At 35.8% G+C, this 23,139-nt stretch overlaps 1 protein-coding gene across 4 annotated transcripts in view; it reads left to right on the forward strand.

Annotated features, from left to right (window-relative positions):
- ZNF292 (zinc finger protein 292) overlaps nucleotides 1–22,907 on the forward strand; it is a 91,270-nt gene extending 68,363 nt beyond the window's left edge. For 3 of the 4 annotated variants that reach the window (XM_032858070.1, XM_032858071.1, XM_032858072.1), the window contains 3 exons: nucleotides 3,819–3,955; nucleotides 6,183–6,324; nucleotides 13,928–22,907. In XM_032858070.1, coding sequence (XP_032713961.1) covers nucleotides 3,819–3,955; nucleotides 6,183–6,324; nucleotides 13,928–21,076 — 7,428 coding nt within the window. In that variant the 3' untranslated portion in view covers nucleotides 21,077–22,907. Of the gene's footprint in view, nucleotides 1–3,314; nucleotides 3,376–3,818; nucleotides 3,956–6,182; nucleotides 6,325–13,927 lie in introns of those variants that run through there. The other variant, XM_032858073.1, reaches the window with a different exon arrangement.
- Nucleotides 22,908–23,139: the final 232 nt, after the last annotated feature.

Here is a 23,139-nt window from a genome sequence, read left to right on the forward strand (position 1 = left end):
TTTTCAGGATCCTTTCATTGTTATAGAAATAGCAGCTAGCACTGGTAGATGGCTGAGGAATGGAGCTAAGAGAGATGAGTGTTTATCTGGCTTCTCTGGAAGGAAAACCTTGGCCCGTATTCTTGGTATAGGTATAAAACAAAGTGAGCAGTGTTTTGGTATTTTAGAACTGTTTAGAGCCAGTATAGCTATTGGTTTTGTCTTAAAATAAACACAGAATTTAAAAAATAAATCCTCTTTCTCTCTAACCATCCCTTCTCCATTTAATACTACCCCAAGTAATCATTCAGTTTGAAATTTGATATATAACCTGATCCTTTTCTATGCACATGCATATATTTTTATACATATATATGCACATGTGCACACCCTACCTACTGTTCACTTTTCCCCACTTACTATGGACGTCCTTTCATATCATTCCATATAAATCAGCCTCATTCTTTCTCATGGCTGCATAATTCCATAATATGGATTTGTGATATCTTTGATCAGACTAGATGACATTTAAATGGTTTCCTTATTATATACATCCTTTCGTTCTTGTCAGTGGTTCACTGGTAGGGCAAATTTCTGGAAACAGTTGCTGGATTAAGGAGTCTACATGTTTTAAATTAATTTATAGAGCCATGCTACCATCCAAAAAAGATTATGCCAGTTTAGTCTCCCATAAACAGTATATGAAATTTCCTCTTTACTAACACTGGAGATTATTTGTCTTTTAAATTTTTGCTTGCCCAAGAGTTAAAAAATAGTAGCTCATGATTTGATTTTATGTTTTTTCAGTATGATAGGGTTACCATTTAAGTTCTTTTTTTTTTTTTTTTTTTAAAGATGTATTTATTTTAGAGAGAGGGCGAGTGGGAGGGAGGGGCAGGAGGAAAGAATCTTCAAGCACACTCCTTGCCTAGCAGGGAGGTGGGAGGTGGAGGGCCAGGGGCTCTGTCCCAGGACCCATGAGATCATGACCTGAGTTGAAATGAAGAGTTGAAACCAGGAGTCCTATGCTCAACTAATTGAGCCACACAGGCACCTTCTAACTTCTTTTTTAGTTGGAAAGCAATTTTATGTAAGGAAGACTTCTTAAAATGTGATTAAGGCCAATACATTTTAAAAGTACACTTGGCAATTGTATATAGAATACTGTTGAAGTGTTCTGTGCTTTTTGAATACCTGGCATAAAGAGCCATATTAAAACATAAAAATCATTATTCACATTCTTAAAATGATTTTTGTTTTACAGAGGGAGTTAGCATAATATGTCTTTAACAAACAGATCATTCTGACTTTGAAAATTTATTCACAGTTCTAAATTTTCTGGTGTTTAAATTTTTGCTCATTTTTCAAAGCAATAGAGAAAAGATACCTATACTATATAGTCATTAGGTATATAATGGTAATTCCTACTTTGTGCTGCCTTGCATTAAAAAAATAATTCTTGTTCATTGATAGCTATATTTGACTCGTTCTTTCATGGTTTGAATTCAGCCATCCATTAGTTTAAATACGGTTTCGGTTTTCCCTGTCATTCTCTTTTGTGTCCTGTTTTTTTTCGAGAGGACCATCTAGTGGCAAATCAGGGAAATGAAAGCTATGGAAGTACACACTAAAAATTGTTTTCCTAGCATACCTTTAAAAAGTGAGGTTTTCTGTATTACTGAATATGGCAAATGTTTCAGTTTGACATGTTGTATATATGTGAAATAAACATATTGAGGCTATTTTAATACAAATATATATATGTATTTCTAATTACTAAGTGCAAGCTAATGTAGGTAATATCATTGGGGAAATGAATTTCCTTATATATATATACATATATATATATAAAATGTACACATTTTGCATCATTTGAGCATTCAACAAGATTAGCTTAGGTTTTAGAACAAAAACGGCAAAAGATCAGATTCAAAACAAATCATGCTCTCAGGATATAAGATTTTTTATTAAAGCAGAACGTGTAAAGGGTCAATATTTAGCAATAAAAGGCCTCAGTATGCTTATGCATGGAGAGTTCTGGAAGGAGCAGACTTTGAAGCTGTACCTGGGTTAAAATCTTGACTGCCACTAATTAAGTAAGCATGTGATTTTGAGCAACTAACTTAACCTCTCTGAACCTTATTTCTAGAAAGTTAGTAGTAATATCTACCAGGCAAGCTGTTGTGCTGGTTAGCGGTGCTATTTCTGAAGAAGCTGGCACTAATAAATAAATAGTAGCTGCCATTATTGTTATTATTAACATGAAAAAATAAAACTTACGGGATGACTTCTAACATTTGTCCGCATGTCTATAATGGGGTAATTGTTTAAAGTTAACACAGCTTGCAATAAAAGATAATGTAATGAAATAGAAAGAGCTTGAGTGTTTAATTCCAGTTAGACAAAATTTGATTTATAGCTCTACTGCTTAATTAACTGTTGCAATTTGGGCAATTAATATAATTTCTTTGAACGCCACATTCATTGTTTATAAAATGTTAATGATAATACCTACCTAGTAGGAAATTTATGATTAAATAATAAAATATGTCTGATAATGCACTTAACAATGTAGAATATTTGAAAATATTCAATGTATGATTATATATTGATCAGCCTTTTTTTTTATTTAAGTGGGGTCACTTAAAGATTTGTTAGAAAGAGATGAAAGAATAATGGAAAGAGCACTGCACCGGGGAATTCCAAGACATAGGTTTCAGTTTTAACTCGGCCACTAACTTCATCATTCCTGTAAGAAGTCATTGTTGTTAAATACACAGACTCAGAGTTGGGTCTTGTCTTTAGAGTTTTCTCGCTCAGCTTAATGTATAAAATGGAACCTCAGAATCTATCCTCATGCAACCTTTATCCTCCTCAAAGATCAGTCTCAAGAGTATCCTCATTTAGACATTGTTCAGTCCCGAACACATTACATTTTACATACATGCACGCGCGCGCACACACACACACACACACACACACACACACTTTTCCTTTACTCAAAAGTTGATCAGGACAGACAGAAGGTCAGTGAGGAGGGGCATGGTTATCTCTGTGGTGTGTGGGTGCCAGTCATCTGTATTGGTCTTCATTTTTTTTTTTCCATTTATCTTTTTTTTTTTTTGTGGAACACCAGTGATTTGTGATTATATGCTGTTTGCTTATATCCTTGTCTTACAGCAAATGCTTATAGAGATCTGTTTACATATTAAATCATTGTAATGTGGTAATAAGTTTTAATTTTTCAAAAAATAAGTAATAGATAATACATGTGTAATTAAATGAAGAAGTTGCCTTCATCTAGGTTATACTTATGCATGCATGACTGTTGACAGGCTTTGAGATGGAATGAATTTATATGAAAAGAAAAATAATGGAGATTTATAGAACACTGAGGTGAGCTTAATTTAAAGGTAGTATAACTAAATAAAATGTTTCATAGTATACTTTTCCCCCCTCCGATGAATAGACACTTTATTAGTGTATATCCAGCATACCTTTCTGTGTCTTTCTGCTGATTTTAATGGTTTTTAAATTACCAGATAAGGGGGGAAAATACAGCTTTTCTTTTTCAGTATCGTAGTCCTGATTAATGGGTAGAGGGTACTTAAAATTAGCATTAGTTATTTCAGATAAATAAGTATTTGTAAAGTTTATGAAAATAGTTGGTTCTCCGACTTGAAGAAAAATTCTTTACTGCAGCCCAGTAATGACAAACTAGAGATTTTACTGATAAAAAATTATCTGTAAATATCTAATGAAGATTCAAAAGTATATTATTATATATCCTAATAATAAAACCATTTTATGGCATATTTTCTATATCCTTTTTTCTTTAGATTTCAGAAGTTGACTGCAAAGATGCACTAGAAATGATTTGTAACTTAGAATCTGAGGGTGATGAAAAAAATGCTCTTGTCTTATGTACTGCGTTTTTATCACGTCAGCTTCAACAAGGAGATATGTACTGTGCTTGGTGAGTTGATTTTATTTTGTAAAGAAAAGTTTGTTAAATAAGAATACAAGATAGGTTGTGAGAATTCAGAGAGCTTAAGAACATACTTTTTAATATTTTAAAATCTTATCAAAACAAAAAGCTTATAAAAGCTTATTTTCAGTTATTACATGCTGTTCAGACTGACCATGAAGTAGTTCATATTGTAACTTTAAAACTTTTTTATGTTAAGGACCACACATCTCCTTAGTATACGAGTAATGGTTGTATAATGATTAATAATGATCAGGAAATTTTTAGATGTTAGAAGATGAAGGAAATTTTTATTTTGTCTAATGCCACAATATTTTCAGGTATCTGAGCAGTCTCTGTGTATGTTTTTCCCTCTACATATTACACACTTCCAACTACATAACTAGTTTAGTCATTTATGTGAGGAAATAAAGTTCATTTATCATTCTACTTCACTAACTTCTTGAGTGCATATTTCTTTATATGGTACATTTTCAAGTGTGCAGAGGCCTGTTACATACAACATACAAGTAATAGAGATATTGACTTCAACGGACTCAAAAAAAAAATCTTAAGATCAGCTGTCTTAAATTAATGTGTTAGCTAAAACTGACAATTTATCTGGCCAGTGAACAGCATTATTAGTCTTCAGTGTTGTGTTGGTAATATTGGAAACACAAAATTCAGTATACAACATTCAGACATTAAGAATTTTTACCAAATGACATATGACATACAAATCCCATGAATATGGGACAGGCAAGCTAAATCAGTGTGTAATTAAAGAAGAATAAAGTTCACAGTTACAAAGGTTTTCTGAGCAGTTTTGAGTTTTGTTATGAAGGGAAAATCATATATGCAGTACACAGAGGATTGATATAAAAGGTAGATAGAAAGATTATGAAGGGATAATAAAAAGCATGCATTTAACTGAGGAGAAGTAGATTTTCCATGTAATATAAATACTAGTAGTGACTTAATTAACTCTACATTGCTTTGAAAAATTCATCAAAGTCTGAATTTCATTACAACGAAGGCAATCTTTTAAAAGTTCTTAAGTGAGGGGGGAATTTATGTTTAAGAAATGCTATTTAATACAAGTACTTGAGAATGCTTTGGGGTCTTAACAGTGAGGACGGTTGGGGGTAAGTGGCAGGACAGAGTTGAGCTTGAAAAGTCAACTAGAAAGCCAGTTAACAGTCCATCTGGGAAGTTAAGAAGGCTTCCTTATGGATGTAGGATGGGTTGAAATAATGTTGACACAAACAGTCTTTAGGATAATAGAAAGCAGAGGCTTTTATAGGGTCAGTGATAATGATGCATATAATTACAAAGATGGTGAACTGGAAAGAATGTTAATCATCTTTTTCATATATTAAGTTTCAGGTTTCAGAAGAGATCAAATTAGAGAAGTCTTATAAAGAACTAGAGAGGTGAAAGTGGTCAAGACTGGAGAGACAAGATTTTGAAGTCCTCAGTATATAGGTTAAAATCCAGTAAATGAGCAAGTTATTCAAGTGGGTGGTGAAAGGGCAGAGTTCCTGAGGAAATAGTATTAGGAAAGCCCTGTATTGAGGAGATTACTTGGTGAAAAAAGTTGAAGAAAGGAAGAAGATTTTTGTGGAAATTAACCACAGAGGACAGAAGAGAAATAGGACTATAGGTAAAAGGGAGGAAAATTCATCGTTTCATAGGATTATTTCCTGTGAAACATACATTCTAATTGTATTTGAAATAAATTTCAAAGTTCATTTTTCAAAGTTTATTATTTCACTAATTTGACAGAAATTAGTTTAGTTACTTTCTTTTGAGTTCTTTGTCATCATTGATTATTAATATTTAATAACAAATTTTTAAATTTAAGTGACCAGTTTGTCAGTTTTCAGTTTCAGGCAGAAGATAAAATTAAATGCTTTTAAAAATACGCCATTGATCTGTATAGATCAATGTGGCTCAGATACCATTTGTATAATGTGTTTAAATGAGAGGTGCTTTACTAGTAACGGGTATCGCTTCTCTCTGACATTGAAAAACATTAAAAGAATGATATCCTGATTTTATTTAGTCTCTTAAAAAATTGAAATATACTTTATATTTTATACCTAATTTAAATTTAATTTCCACATGTAGAATTTGGAATCTAAAACTAGTTTTAATTTCAAATGTAATGACTGGACCAATATAGGCCATGATTACTACATTATTGTTCCAATTTATTTTTTATACTTTTTTTTAGGGAGCTCACTCTCTTTTGGAGTAAATTACAGCAAAGAGTAGAACCATCTATTCAAGTGTACCTAGAAAGATGTCGGCAACTTTCTCTGTTAACCAAGACAGTATATCACATTTTCTTCCTGATTAAAGTTATTAATTCAGAGGTAAGAATGATCAAGCTATTTTTTCTCAATTTAAGATGTATTAATTACCTTCAATAAAAACTATTATTTTGGCACCTCTTCCAGTGACTTCTGTTATTTCATTTAGAGTTTTGAACATTGCTTTAATTAGTCTTACAATAGGCATTTGATAACAGAAAAACTTAAAAGTACAAATGAGAGCTAGGGGCTTGCTCTTGACCTAAAGAAAAGTAATATGCATATACTGGTATTTTATCATTTGACAATTTTTGCTCCTAGGTGTTACACTATTTTGATAATTGGCTTTATAGACATTTAAGAAAGTATAAAGAGAGATATGGAGATAGCTTCCTTTGCTAACAGTTTGGCAGATTACATTATCTAAAAATCCTTCTACAAATTGCCCCAACATACTCAGTGAAATAAACTAAATATTTCTTATAGCATCTAAGATTGCAGGACTGTTAGGGAGAATCCATTGGCCCAAAATGAAGAGGAACTTAAAGCTTTCTGAAGCAGAAAGCTTAAGCTGCTGCTGGGTCTCTCCTGGCCTGATGGGTATTGGGATAGGTTACTATTTGCAGTAACCAAGGAATTTGCAGATTGGGATGGGAGATAGCTTTATGGGCCCTCACCAGTTGGGGAGTTGGAATTCAGCAATCTGTCCCCCTACCCCACCTGCAAAGTTCTATAATTTCTTTGAAAAAGTAGACCAGAAAAATGCTGCTTTTTAGTACAGATAGATGATAGGGAAGCTTGTGCATGTTCTACTGGGCTGTGGGTCAGAGAAAGAAAAATGTTTCCCTTAAGAGGTTGTAACCATAGGTCTACCCTCAGACAGATTTGTGGCCTAAATTTACCCTATTTATATAATCCAGAAATCCCCATGCCAAGTAAGTAATGTTTAAGAAGGTAAGAGTGGAGTACTGGGCTGGTAACACCTGGCAGAATGCAGAACTTCTTTGAGGTGACACATACTCAGTGCTGGATTCTCAGGTAAAGCCCTGGTTAAGATGAGTTCATGATCAAGAATTATGGAACATGAAACAGTTTGTCATGAGGGAACTTTGTCAGAAAAATAACAGTAGAATTAAATAGACTATTTAAAGACAAAAATTTAACCATCAGGATTTATACAGGGGGTGCCTGGGTGGCTCAGTTGGTTAAGCAGCTGCCTTCACCTCAGGGCATGATCCCCAGGGTCCTGGGATCAAGCCCAACATCAGGCTCCTGCTTCTCCCTCTCGCACGTGTGTGTATGCTCGCACGCCGCTCTCTTTCTCACACGCACAAAATTAAAAAAAAAAAAATTTGTAAAGCATATGAAACAGTCACGTGAATGAATTTCAGTAGAGAAAAGGAATTTTTGCGTAACAGTTTAAGTAATGCAATTCTGGAAAATTACATAAAATACATATATTTAAAGACAAAGTAAGGAAGTAAAGCATGAGAAAGAAAGATACTATCAAAATGACCAAGCAGATTTTAAAGAGTCAAAAAAAACTTCTAGGGGCGCCTGGGTGGCTCAGTGGGTTAAGCCGCTGCCTTCGGCTCAGGTCGTGATCTCAGGGTCCTGGGATCGAGTCCCGCATCGGGCTCTCTGCTCAGCAGGGAGCCTGCTTCTCTCTCTCTCTCTGCCTGCCTCTCTGTCTCCTTGTGATCTCTCTCTGTCAAATAAATAAATAAAATCTTAAAAAAAAAAAACTTCTAGGAATAAAAAACATAGTTATTGAAATGAAAACACTTAATAAGTAGATTAAACAGATTAGATATAACTGAAGAGGAAAGTGATAAGCAGAGGTTACATATGTTCCTAATTATCTCAATTGGAGTCCGAGTTTTACAGAATTAATTTTTTTAAGATTTTTTTTTTTAATTTATTCATTTGAGATACAGAGAGAGCGAGTGTGCACCAGCAGAGGAGAGAGGCAGAAGCAGACTCCTTGCTAAGCAGGGAGCCTGACACGGATCTCAATCTCAGGACCCTGTGATCATGACCTGAGCTAAGATGATCTCAAGAGTCGGACTTCTAACCAGCTGAGCCACCCAGAAGCCTCAAGAAGTATTTTTTAATTCATCTGTAATTTTTTTTTGAAAGGACAGACCAAAAGATACTCTTCTGTTCCCCCTTTAAGAGTAACTTCTAAAATCTGTAGTTGGTCAGTAAATCTTACAAATTTCCCTTTTTCTCTTGAAATAATTTCAGAAGAATAGAATTTCTCTTTCAGGAGTAAAGAACAGAGGTGAATTCATCTATATAGTTTTTGTCTGTCAACCTTGTTAATTCATTCTGATTTTTCATTTTATATATTGTGCTGCAGGTAAAAAAAAGAACTTAATATTAAGTTTCTTTAAAAATTATTGTGCAATTTTAAAATACAAGTTGTGCCACTGCTTTATGTCTAAATTGAAGAGCAGTATAGCACAGTGGAAGGACTTTGAAACTAAAAGCCTGGCAGATTGGGTGACTTTCTCTTGATCACCTGGTTAACTCTAACCACTTTGTATTTCATTTCTTAATTAGATTAATCAACGAAGTTAGGTAAAAATGACTCTCCTCCCTCAACCTTACACCCCACTAATAAGGAGATTGTGTTGGAGAGGAAAAAACTTGGACAAGAGCTGTACTGTCCATTATGGTAACCAGTAACCTTTATTTTAGGTGCTCTGTAGTTCCATGGGGCTATTGACATTGAATAGGATAAAGAATGCTTCTATCATCATGGACAGTTCTGCAGAATAGTACCTTTGTGGAGAGACTAGGTTTAGAAGTAAAGCCTATAAAAAAGCAGTTAAAAGCATGAATAATAGCTTAGAAAGTTGGGTCAGGGGAGCTCACCTATTCACAAAAATAACTTGGAACTTGCTAATCAATTACTCTGCCCCCAAAATCTTGTTTCCTATTGCATAAAATGTTTTTCTCTTTGTTTTTTACATTCTGAAATCTGATCAGACAGAGGTTTTACTTATTTATTTCTTTTTAAGATTTTATTCATTTGAGAGAGAGCACAAGCAGTGGAGAGAGAGAAGCAGGCTGCTTGTCGATCAGGGAGGCTGATGCGGGGTTTCATCCCAAGACCCTGGGATCATGACCTGAGCTAAAGTCAATTGCTTGACCATCTGAGCCACCAGGTTCCCTTAGAGGTTCATAGGGCACCTGGGTTTCTCAGTTGGTTAGGCATCTGACTCTTGATTTCGGCTCCATTGAGGATTTCAGTGAGAACGAGCCCCGCATTGGGCTCCAAGCTCAGTGGGAAGTTTGCTTGAGATTTCTTTTCCCTGTGTCCCTACCCCCAGTGGCATGTGTGCGTCAAACTCACTCTCTCAGAACAAAACAGAAAAACTTTACAATCATAGATTATTATTGTTTTAGAACTAAAAGAAACCTTTAAGTTAGTGCTCTGGTTAACTAGGTTCTAGTGTAACTCCTTATTTTTCACATGATGTAATTTAGTCTCAAGGTTAGTGATTTTGGTTAACTGGCAGCTCTCTTTCAGAATTCCAGGAGCTATTGAACAGTTTATTCGTGCTTTTTCCTAGACCCTTGAAATTAAAAGTTGAAAAATACAGCCCTGCCCTAAGGCTTTCATAGTCTACTAATGGAGACACACAATCAGTTGCAATTTGGTGTATGGGTCTTTCTGTTTTGGTGGAGTGCTGAGACTCCTGTCAGAGCACATGGCTTAGCACTGTGCCTGGTAGAAAGTAGCTGAATGAATAAAAGAGGTGGACATTCTAATCCACTTGTCTGTGTTGACTCTGTGTGGTAGCCACACAGAGTGGGAGGGGAAAGTGTTCCTAGTAATAGAAAAAGCATGAAAAGTGGTATATGGAAAAAATTTTCTCCTCTCTTCACTACTCACTGAATATTTTGGGTCATCAAATGTGTGGGGATGATCTCTGCATCAAGCAGATACCTGATTCTGTGGACACCAGCTAGGTATCCTACAACTTAAATCTAACACTATTTACCAGGAGATAGCACAGTCCCACAAGACTGCCACGCACACACACACACATACCCCTTCAGGTGCTAATCACAAGTCCAGTTTGTCATCTGTGCTTCTGACCAACTGGCTAAAATCAGAAGTCCCCACAACCACCTCCTCAGATTTGATTAATTTGCTAGAGTGGCCCACAGAATTCAGGAAGACACTTTACCTACTAGATTACTAGTTTTATGAAAGGATACAACTCAGGAAGAAGCAGATGGAAGATAAGCATAGGGCAAGGAGCAAGCTGCCTTCCCAGATCTCCATATGTTTACCAGTGCAGAAGATCCCTGAACCCCATTCTTTTGGGGTTTTTACAGAGGCTTCATTACATAAGCATAATTGATTAAATCATGAGCCACCACTGGCAGCTGATTCAGGCCCCAGCTTTTCTCCCTTCCTTGGGATGGGGGTGTGGGCAAGAGCTGAAAGTTCCAACCCTGTAATCACAGGTTTGTTCCCCTGTCAGCCCCCATCCGGTGGTTATCTAGGGGCTTTCCAAAAATCACCTTATTAACATAAATAAACTTCTTTATGGTTAAAGGGGCCTAATTAGTAACAGCACCTGTTTCACAATTTAAGGTTCTGGAGCTGTTTCAGGAGCTGGGAACAAAAGATGCCCATATAGCTCTTATCACTTAGGAAATTACAAAGGTTTTAGGAGCTACTTGCTGGGAACCCTGGATGAAAACCAAAAAATATATGTATTTCTTATATCATAATATCACAAGTGGTATCAAGACAAATGAGAGAATAGCATCTTTGAGGAAATAGAGTTAGCTTAGTTTGCCTGGAATATAGGCTATTTGGATAAGGCAAAAGATAAAAGATAAATCTAGACCAGATGAGGCATACTTAAAGATTGTGAAGGCCCTTTTGTTATTCCCCATTAAGAATATATATCTGAGGTACAAAGGTAACCACTTAAGAATTTTAAAGCAGGTTAAGACATGTTGCTGTGTGTGGATGGAGAAGGCTGTACAAGATGTACTGGGGGTTGCTACTCAGTCTTTAAGCCTCGGGTAGTTTTGGGCCAAGGATACTAGGCAGTCAGAGGAAAGGAACAGAAAAGTTGGGGGGGGCAGTACCAAAGATAAAATCTTGTATCTTTTAGAAGGTTGCCTCATGCTGGATTATTGTCAGTGGGGGGTGATTCTATATTCCTCCTCTCAATTCTTAGCACTTAACTTTCATCTGTCACTCTTAAATTCAAGTTGGTATTATCAGTAACTTTTATTAACTAATGATAGGAATTAAGTAGATTTTTTAAAAAGATTTTATTTATTCGAGAGAGAAATCACAAGTAGGCAGAGAGGCAGGCAGAGGGGGGTGGGGGGAAGCAGGCTTCCTGCTGAGCAGAGAGCCCAATGCAGGGCTCGATCCCAGGTCCCTGAGATCATGACCTGAGCCAAAGGCAGAGGCTTAACCCACTGAGCCACCCAGGCGCCCCGGAATTAAGTAGATTTTTGTGGGCTAATTGTTAATTACATATTTATGGGAAATTATTAATTCAAACTCATCTTTAAAAACATTTATTTACCTATAAACAATTTTTAATCACAAAGATTAAAAATTCACAAGAATAAAAAACATTGTTGTAGTTTTATTGGCATTAAGATTTCACATTTAATTACAACATTAAGGTATTTTTAAAGCTTATTTATTCAAAGCCATTTGCCCTTAATGAGTTGAAATCACCCTTAAATCCAATAGCAGACTGTATTAGAACTGTTGAGTTTCTCTCTGAAATAATTTTAGTTGCATTTTTTAAGCAGTAAGCAGAATTTTTGAATCTGCTTTTGTTGTTTATGAAGGGATCAACAGTCACATGACAGAATAGTTACAGTCCCTCTTCCTCAGTGCAGATGGCATCCACAAAACAGGCTTCCTGAAACCTTTCTTAAAGTCCTTTCTTCCTTCATCATTTCCTGAATTTTCTAAAGAAAAACATCCTTCTCCACAATTCTTGTTCTGTACATATGTACTAGTCCTTCTGGTATATGTCTTCATTATCACTTCATATCATCTTTATGGTTGACTTCACCTTGGATTTCTCCAAGATATCCTGTCTATAATACATACCTTTCCTCACCACGTCTTTTTTTCATACTACAAGAAAGGAGTGACCTAGTTATCCATTATTAGTAGTAGCCGCTAAGGCATGTAACAGAGGTACAGATGTTTTACAGTTAAAGTTTTCTGGCTCAGATTTATCTCAAAATAGTAGAAAATAAATATATGATTTTGACGTAAAAGCTGGAGACAACCATATGGTCCCTGTTGTCCTTTCTTTCCTGTTGTCCTTTCCTCACTGTCACTTTTAAAAATAGGTATCATCTATTGTCCATGTTCTTCTTGGTCTTTGTACCCTTGCTTTTCATGAAGCAAGCCAATTTAGTATCCTCCCCTCACTTTCATATTGTCCCACAAATCTAAGCTGGTTGAGTAAAATATTTTATTTCCTTCTTAGCCTGTGAAAATACCCTGTCAGCTTTTTATACTTAACCTCTTCTCTGCCTTTTGATCTGGTATAATACATATTCCATTCCCATGAATGTGACCACATCTTTTTTTTTTTTTTTAAGATTTTATTTATTTATTTGACAGAGAGAGATCACAAGTAGGCAAAGAGGCAGGCAGAGAGAAAGGAGGGGGGAAGCAGGCTCCCCACTGAGCAGAGAGCCCGATGTGGGGCTCGATCCCAGGACCCTGAGATCATGACCTGAGCTGAAGGCAGAGGCTTTAACCCACTGAGCCACCCAGGCGCCCCTAATGTGACCACATCTTATACTGGTTTATTTCTTATATTTATGTCCTCTTAGTCCTTTTAAAACCCATTTTTATCTCTTCACTACCTCTACCTTCAAATGACTCTTACCTTCATTACTGCTATCTTATAGTAATAGTTCAAGATGCTTATTCAAAAGGAAAAACATTTATTGTGTCTCCTTGTACTTCTGATTTTTAAGATGGTTCAACAACGAGGTAAGTGATTTCGCATTTAGCCAGTGTATAATAGAAACACCCATGAAGGATCAAGTTAACTTTATTCTGTTAAAAGTGAAAATCTCCTTTCATTCTAGTAAATTAGGAAATACAAGGACTTCCTCAGTTCTGTAATTGGGTTTTCATTTCAGAAGGATTCTAAATACAAACTTAGGAAATAAGATTTGTGATAAAGTTGACATTTATTGATCACTTGCTATGTACCAGACATTATACTAAACTATATCATATACTTTTGGTACACAATATTCATTAATGCTCACAGCAGTTTTACGAAGTTTAAATGCTATTTTGATTTTTGTAAGTGGGTGGTGAACGGTTAGAGAAGTTGGTAAGTTCCAGGTTTGCCTAGCTATTTTAGGTGATTTTATACCCAGGTCTTCTCTTTATTCCCAATACTTATCTTTCTCCTGCTGTTCTTTATAGTTCATTTCTCTCTCTCTCTCTCTCTCTCTCTCTCACACACACACACACAGCTAAGCTACAGTGCTTTAGAAGAGGCAGCATTTCATATGTTACAGCTGCAAAATTTGAGAGTAGCAAGCGTTAGTTTCAAAAATACTGAATTCACAAATACATGTTGGTTAGTATAGATTAAATTAACATTTCCTGTTTGCTTTTTCACAGACTGAAGGGGCTGGACTTGCCACCTGTATAGAATTATGTGTAAAAGCCCTTCGTTTGGAATCTACAGAAAATACTGAAGTGAAAATATCTATTTGCAAGACCATTTCATGCTTGTTGCCTGATGATCTGGAGGTTAAACGTGCTTGTCAGCTGAGTGAATTTCTTATTGAGCCTACAGTAGATGCATATTATGCTGTGGAGATGCTGTATAACCAGCCAGACCAGAAATATGATGAAGAGAATCTTCCAATACCAAATTCTCTACGTTGTGAGCTCCTACTTGTATTGAAAACTCAGTGGCCCTTTGATCCAGAATTCTGGGATTGGAAAACGTTAAAACGACAGTGTCTTGCATTAATGGGGGAAGAAGCATCTATTGTGTCTTCAATAGACGAACTAAACGACAGTGAAGTTTATGAGAAAGTAATGGACTACCAGGAAGAGATTAAAGAAACTTCTATGAATGGACTTTCTGGTGGAATTGGTGCTAATTCTGACCTTCTTAAAGACATCTGTGATGAAAAGCAGAAGAAGAGAGAGATAAAACAATTAAGAGAGAGGGGATTTATTTCTGCTAGGTTTAGGAATTGGCAAGCCTACATGCAATATTGTGTGCTATGTGACAAAGAATTCCTTGGTCATAGAATAGTACGACATGCTCAAAAACATTACAAAGATGGGATTTACAGTTGCCCTATATGTGCAAAGAACTTCAATTCTAAAGAAACTTTTGTCCCTCATGTCACATTGCATGTTAAACAATCTAGTAAAGAGAGACTTGCAGCTATGAAGCCATTAAGAAGATTGGGGAGGCCACCTAAGATCACAACTACCAACGAGAATCAGAAGACTAATGCTGTGACCAAGCAGGAACAGCGGCCTATAAAAAAGAATAGTCTCTATTCAACAGACTTCATAGTATTTAATGACAATGATGGTTCAGATGATGAGAATGACGACAAAGATAAATCTTATGAACCAGAAGTAATCCCAGTCCAAAAACCAGTACCTGTTAATGAATTTAATTGCCCTGTAACTTTTTGTAAAAAGGGCTTTAAGTACTTTAAAAATTTAATTGCTCATGTAAAGGGGCATAAGGATAATGAAGATGCCAAGCGCTTTCTTGAAATGCAAAGCAAAAAAGTTATTTGCCAGTACTGTAGACGGCATTTTGTAAGTGTTACTCATCTTAATGATCACCTACAAATGCACTGTGGCAGTAAACCATATATCTGTATACAGATGAAATGTAAGGCTGGTTTTAATAGTTACGCGGAGCTGTTAACACACCGAAAGGAACATCAAGTTTTTAGAGCAAAGTGTATGTTTCCTAAATGTGGCAGAATTTTTTCAGAAGCTTATTTACTGTATGATCATGAAGCACAGCATTATAATACCTATACTTGTAAGTTCACAGGTTGTGGTAAAGTTTATCGTTCTCAGAGTGAGCTAGAAAAGCATCTGGACGATCACAGTACTCCTGAAAAAGTGCTGCCTCCTGAAAACCAGCGTACTTCATCTGGAGATTGTGTTCAGCCTTCTAAAGTGAATCCGAACACAGAAGTGAGCTTTGAGAAGGAGAGGTCTGTGCTTCCTTCAGAAAATAATATTGAAAACACCTTACCGACAGATGGAAGTGATGCTTGGGATAAAAGCAAAGCAGAATCAGCTCTGACCAAACCAGACCAGATTTCTGCATCAGAGCTCAGGCCAGCTGATGGACCATTGTCAAATGGTTTGGAGAACTCTGTGACTACTCCTCTGCTTCAGGCCAGTGAAGTAGCTGTGTCCATTAAAGTGTCCCTCAATCAGGGGATCGAGGATAACTTTGGAAAACAAGAAAACTCAACTGTGGAAGGCACTAGTGAATCACTGGTCACAAACTTACATACAGCAGGTGGAGATACTTGTAATGATTTGTGTCGTCCAAGTTTTCAAGAAAGAAAGCAGGATTGCTTTAATGAAGCCCAGATTACTCAGAGTTCTTTAGTAAATTCAGAAACCCTCAAAATAGGTGACCTTACCCCACAAAACTTAGAAAGACAAGTGAACAACCTAATGACCTTTTCTGTGCAAAATCAGGCAGGATTTCCAAACAGTTTACCAGCTTCCAAGTTTGAATGTGGAGGTAATGTCAAAACATCATCCAATCTTTATAATTTACCTCTTAAGACATTGGAAAGTATCACATTTGTTCCACAACAGCCCAACCCAAGTAGTTCTTTAGGAACTCCATCAGTGCCTCCAAAAGCGCCAGTTCAGAAATTCAGTTGCCAGGTCGAGGGATGTACTCGAACCTATAATTCTTCACAGAGTATTGGGAAACACATGAAGACAGCACACCCTGACCAGTATGCTGCATTTAAAATGCAGCGCAAAAGTAAAAAAGGTCAGAAATCTAACAACTTAAATACACCAAATAGTGGAAAGTTTGTTTATTTTTTGCCATCACAGGTGAGCAGCTCTAACAATGCATTTTTTACACCACAGACCAAAGCCAACGGGAATCCTACTTGTTCAAATCAGTTGCAGCATGTCTCGCCTTCCATTTTTCCAGCTCATTTAACAACTGTGTCAGCTCCACTGCTGCCCTCAGTGGAAAGTGTCATAAATCCAAATATACCTTCTCAGGATAAAAATGAACAAGGTGGTGGTATTATATGTTCCCAGATGGAAAATTTATCTACTACTACCTTGCCAGCACAAATGGAAGATCTAACCAAAACAGTTTTGCCTTTGAATATTGACAGTGGTTCAGATCCTTTCCTTCCTCTACCTGCGGAAAGTAGTTCAATGTCTCTCTTCCCTTCACCAGCAGAGAGTGGGGCTAATTCTGTTTTTTCTCAACTGGAAAACAATGCAAATCATTTTTCCTCACAGATTGAAGGAAGCGCTAATTCCTCCTTTTTAAAGGGAGGTAATGGTGAAAATGCAGTTTTTCCTTCACAAGTCAGTGTTGCAAATGACTTTAATAGCACCAGTGCCCAACAGTCTGCACCTGAAAAAGTTAAAAAAGACCGTGGGCGGGGCCCAAATGGGAAGGAAAGAAAACCCAAGCACAACAAAAGGGCTAAATGGCCTGCAATTATCAGAGATGGGAAATTTATCTGTAGCAGATGTTACAGGGCTTTTACTAATCCCAGATCTCTGGGTGGACACTTATCTAAGCGATCTTACTGTAAACCACTGGATGGAGCAGAAATTGCTCAAGAACTTCTACAGAATAATGGACAGCCTTCTCTTCTTGCCAGCATGATTCTCTCCACAAATGCAGTAAATTTGCAGCAGCCGCAGCAGTCTACCTTCAATCCAGAAGCATGTTTTAAAGATCCATCGTTTCTGCAACTTCTTGCTGCTGAAAATCGCTCAACATTTTTACCAAATACATTTCCTCGGACTGGTGTGACTAGCTTTAGTACCAGTGTTAGCCAAGAAGGAAGTGAAATTATTAAACAGGCTTTGGAAACTGCTGGCATTCCCAGTACATTTGAGGGTTCTGAAATCCTTTCTCATGTTCCAGCAGGTTGTGTTCCAGATGGAACACAAGTAAATGCAACAGTGATGCCAAATCCAGCTGTACCAGCCCTGTTGCAGACCGTATGCCACCCAAACCCCCTGCTGACAAACCAGAATAGGACACCAAACTCCAAAACTTCCTCCATTGAGGAATGCAGCAGTTTGCCCGTTTTCCCAACAAATGACTTACTACTGAAGACTGTTGAAAATGGTTTGTGTTCTAGTTCATTCCCTAATTCTAGTGGGCCATCACAAAATTTTACCAATAACAGTTCACGTGTTTCAGTTATAAGTGGTCCTCAGAACACGAGGTCTGGTCATTTAAATAAAAAGGGAAACAGTGCTTCAAAGAGAAGGAAGAAAGTTGCTCCTCCCCTAATTGCACCTAATGCTTCCCAAAACTTGGTAACAAGTGACTTAACAGCAATGGGACTTATAGCAAAGAGTATTGAGATACCAACTAGTAACCTCCATTCAAATGTAATTCCAAATTGTGAGCCTCAGGGTTTGGTGGAAAACCTAACACAGAAATTAAATAGTGTTGACAATCAGTTATTTATTACTGATGTGAAAGAAAACTTTAAAACCAATCTTGAGTCCCATACAGTGTTAGCACCTTTAACATTAAAAACTGAAAATGGGGATTCCCAAATGATGGCTTTGAATTCGTGCACAACTTCAATAAATTCTGATTTGCAGATTTCTGAAGACAATGTTATACAAAATTTTGAAAAGACTCTTGAAATTATTAAAAGTGCTATGAATTCTCAAATACTTGAGGTAAAAACTGGATCTCACAGTGTTGGTGAAATGTCACAGAATGCTCAAGTAAATTACAACATTCAGCTTCCTTCAGTAAACACTGTACAAAATAACAAGTTACCTGATTCTTCTCAGTTTTCCTCCTTCGTAGGTGTCATGCCAGCAAAAAGTAACATTCCTCCATCTGAAGTATTACATAAGGAGGATCAAATACAGGAAATTTTAGAAGGCTTGCAGAAATTAAAATTAGAAAATGACTTGTCCACTCCAGCACCCCAGTGTGTACTAATAAATACATCAGTGACACTGACTCCCACTCCTGTTAAACCAATTCCAAATGTCACAGTTGTTCAGCCAGTTTCTGAAATGATAAGCAACATTCAGTTTAGTGACAAAGTTCATAAACCTTTCGTGTGTCAAAACCAAGGCTGTAATTACAGTGCTATGACAAAGGATGCTTTATTTAAGCACTATGGTAAGATTCATCAGTACACTCCAGAGATGATTCTTGAAATTAAGAAGAATCAGTTGAAATTTGCTCCATTTAAATGTGTAGTACCTACCTGTACAAAAACATTTACAAGAAATTCTAATCTCCGGGCACACTGCCAGTTGGTCCATCATTTTACAACAGAAGAAATGGTAAAGTTAAAAATAAAAAGGCCTTATGGAAGAAAATCTCAGAGTGAAAATTTGTCAGCCCCACGAGTTACACAAGTAAAAAGACAGCTAACTATGACAGAGGAAAATAAAAGGGAATTCCAGCCTGCTTTAGATTCGGGAGCAGTGAAGGAGAATGCCCTCAGTAATGAAGCAGTGATCCCAGAAAAACAACTTGTAGAAAAAAAAAGTCCTGAAAAAACAGAAAATTCCTTGCAGGTGATCACAGTTACTTCAGAACAATGTAATTCAAATTCTCTCACAAATATACAAACCAAAGGACGAAAAATTAGGAGACATAAAAAAGAAAAGGAGGAGAAAAAACGCAAGAAGCCGGTTTCTCACTCTCTTGAGTTTCCAACAAGATACAGCCCCTACAGACCTTATCGATGTGTTCACCAGGGTTGCTTTGCTGCTTTTACTATACAGCAAAACTTAATTCTGCATTACCAGGCTGTACACAAGTCAGATCTACCTGCATTTTCTGCAGAGGTTGAAGAAGAAAGTGAAGCTGGTAAAGAAAGTGAAGAAATTGAAACCAAACAGACTGTGAAAGAATTTCGGTGTCAGGTGAGTGACTGTTCTCGAATTTTCCAAGCAATTACTGGCCTGATACAACACTACATGAAACTTCATGAAATGACTCCTGAGGAAATTGAAAGTATGACTGCTTCTGTGGATGTTGGGAAATTTCCATGTGACCAGTTAGAATGTAAGTCTTCATTTACCACATATTTGAACTATGTTGTTCATCTTGAGGCAGATCATGGAATTGGAATCAGGGGAAGTAAAACTGAAGAAGATGGCATATACAAATGTGACTGTGAAGGCTGTGACCGTATATATGCAACTCGGTCAAATCTCCTCCGACACATTTTTAATAAGCATAATGACAAACATAAAGCTCATTTGATTCGGCCAAGAAGATTAACACCTGGTCAGGAAAATATATCAAGCAAAGCAAACCAAGAAAAGACAAAATCTAAGCATCGGGGGACAAAACACAGATCTGGAAAGGAAGGAATAAAAATGCCTAAGACAAAACGAAAGAAAAAAAATAATTTAGAAAATAAGACAGCTAAAATTGTGCAGATCGAAGAAAATAAGCCTTATTCTCTGAAACGTGGAAAGCACGTATATTCTATAAAGGCTAGAAATGATGCCTTATCTGAGTGTACGAGCAGATTTGTGACCCAGTATCCATGTATGATAAAAGGGTGCACATCAGTTGTTACAAGTGAAAGCAATATAATAAGACATTATAAATGCCATAAATTATCAAAGGCATTTACATCACAACACCGTAATCTTCTCATTGTCTTCAAACGGTGTTGCAACTCACAACTAAAGGACACTTCTGAGCAAGAAGGTGATAAGAATGATGTGAAAAATTCTGATGCATGTGTATCAGAGAGTAATGATAACTCCAGAACAGCTACAGTTCCCCAGAGGGAAAGTGAAAAAAATGAAAAAGATGAAATGGATGAGCTAACAGAATTATTTATTACAAAATTAATAAATGAAGACAATGCAAGTGTGGAGACCCAAGCTCATACCTCTTCAAATGTAAGTAATGATTTTCAGGAAAATAACCCCTGCCAGTCAGAAAAACAAAAAACAAGTAATTTGAAGAGAGTTAATAAAGAAAAAAATGTCTCCCAAAATAAAAAGAGAAAAGTTGAAAAAGCAGAACCAGCATCGGCAGTTGAGTTAAGTAGTACGCATAAAGAAGAAGAAACTGCTGTTGCCATTCAAACTACAGAGGAGCATCCTGCATCTTTTGACTGGAGCTCATTTAAACCGATGGGATTTGAAGTATCATTTCTGAAGTTTCTTGAGGAGTCTGCAGTGAAGCAGAAGAAGAATTCTGACAAAGACCATCCAAATAGTGGAAATAAGAAAGGATCCCATTCAAATTCAAGAAAAAATATTGATAAGACTGCTGTGACTAGTGGAAATCATGTATGTTCTTGTAAAGAAAGTGAAACCTTTGTACAGTTTGCCAATCCATCACAGCTTCAGTGCAGTGATAATGTAAAAATTGTTTTAGACAAGACTCTTAAAGATTGCACTGAACTTGTGTTAAAACAACTTCAGGAAATGAAACCTACCGTCAGTCTGAAAAAACTTGAAGTACGTTCAAATGATCCAGATATGTCTGTTATGAAAGAAATTAGTATGGGTAAAGCTACAGGTAGAGGGCAGTACTGATAACTAATGTACTATAAATATATTATTTACGGTTTTATTTTAAATAGGAAGCCATTAAGCATGCTAGAATTGTGAAACTTTTTCATTAATTTTTGTTGTTGACATGAATTAACCTGGCCAAAAAAAGAAAAAAAAAAAACATGGCATTTGTCATGTAAAATTTTTTTTTTATCCCTATGGGACTTGAGGAACAGAATTAGTACTTCAGTTATTGTAAATAGTTGAGCTTCACCTCAAATTTCTATCAGCCAGTTGCCCTTCCCATGAACTAAATTGAATTATCTGTGTGATTGATAGGTTTCACCAGGTCACTGCTCATGTAGGACAGTAGTCTTTGTTTGTAGATACCTTTTTTGTATATATTTATTATTGTAAATCATTTGCTGCCACCAGCAGTGTGTAAGTCTAAACTATTAAATGACACATTTATATTTGGAATTTTAATTTTTAACTAAGTGATCAAGTTTTTAAAACTGTTCTTTTATTGTTTTAAATTAAGAATTTTTTGAACTAAAAGTAGAAACTCTGCCATAGTTCATTGATTTTTACATAAAACGTTTATTTACAAGATCTCAGAATTACTTTTCACAAAGTAGGCACATTATATCAATATCTTGCTCTGCTTTGTAAATGTATCCTCCAGAATTTTGGGGTGGTATTCATGTGAAATTATAGCAGATTCTTTAGAGGTTTCCTATAGCTGCAGGTTTTTTTTCAATGCTTCTAATTGGGTATAGTTACTATGATTCCATGAAATATAATGGAAATGTGAATAAAGAATTTACTACATCAAAGATTTTAAACATTTGGTATTTAAAAAAATCCTTTGTGAATGTGATAGAAACTAGTAGTGTGGAGCAGTGTAAATATTTGAGGTGGTGATTTGTGAAGTAGCCCAGTATTGCCTTAAATAAAATCACATTTCATTTCTTGTTTTATACATGTGATCTTACAAAGTTTTTTTTTTTTTCCATTTTCTGAGATTTATAGATTGGTGTATAGCTTTAAACTGTATAAACTTTTGTGGAAAGATTTTTTTAAACATTTTTATAAATCTTAAAATTGGTATCATCAGAGTGAGCCCATCTTGTGTTTATAAAATGCAAGAGTCCTTAACATTTATAATTACATAGATGAAACACTTTCTATAAGGAAGTTGGATGTTTTGATTTTACTGTTTATAGAAGTTAGATTGTACAGATTTGTATTTTCCCACCACATCTAATGATACTTTTTTCATTAGATTGGTCTTCCAGAGCAGTATTAGTTGTTATAATTGATTATTTTGGTTATTCAGTATATAGTTAGCTCTTATAGTTTAGCTTTATTCACCATATTTATACTGTGGATTCATGGCAGAGGTAGAGGTTATTTCAGGAGAGTTTTATTACCTTCATTTGAAGTCCAGCTAAAGTCAGGACTGGAAACAAAAGAAAACACCTTTTGAATTTACTTTTGTTTCTGTTTGCCATATATAGTAGCATTGATTTTTGACTTTGTGTTTGTTATAAACCAGTTGCATTCACAATATTATTAGCCTGAGATATTGATGATGTTGTAATAATAAGAAAATGTGTGTATTCCCTGTGCAACATCAGATTTGCAGGAAGAATGAAGCACTTAACTGAAATTGCTGGTACTCTGAATAAATAAGCATGGTCAAGGAGTGAATTATTTTCTTTTGGAAAATATTTTTTTTAAGTTTTATTAAAGCATTATAGTTTTATTTTTAGGGCCTAATGGGTTGTATTGAATAGTTGGTTTCACCTCCTTAAGGTTTATTACCAATATGCATAAAACTTGACACATTAAAATTCCTTCCCTTTGATAAGCCCACTGTTATTTATTAAAATAAAAGTTGTTCTTATGGGTAATTAATACATGTTTTTTTCTAAATTAACAGTAACTTAACTCTGAATTTTAATATTAAATTTTTGTTAACAACTGAATGTTTCCGTAAGTTTCTTGGAAGGTCACCTAGCTCTTAAAGATAGGCATTTGGCAAAACTGCCCTAAATAGTGCAGTAGCAAGTGGATTTTATTTCTGGTGAATGTAGTGATGA

Source organism: Lontra canadensis, unplaced genomic scaffold, assembly GCF_010015895.1.
Source record: "Lontra canadensis isolate GAN:19392208 unplaced genomic scaffold, GSC_riverotter_1.0 scaffold14, whole genome shotgun sequence".
In the NCBI taxonomy this organism is placed as follows: domain Eukaryota; kingdom Metazoa; phylum Chordata; class Mammalia; order Carnivora; family Mustelidae; genus Lontra; species Lontra canadensis.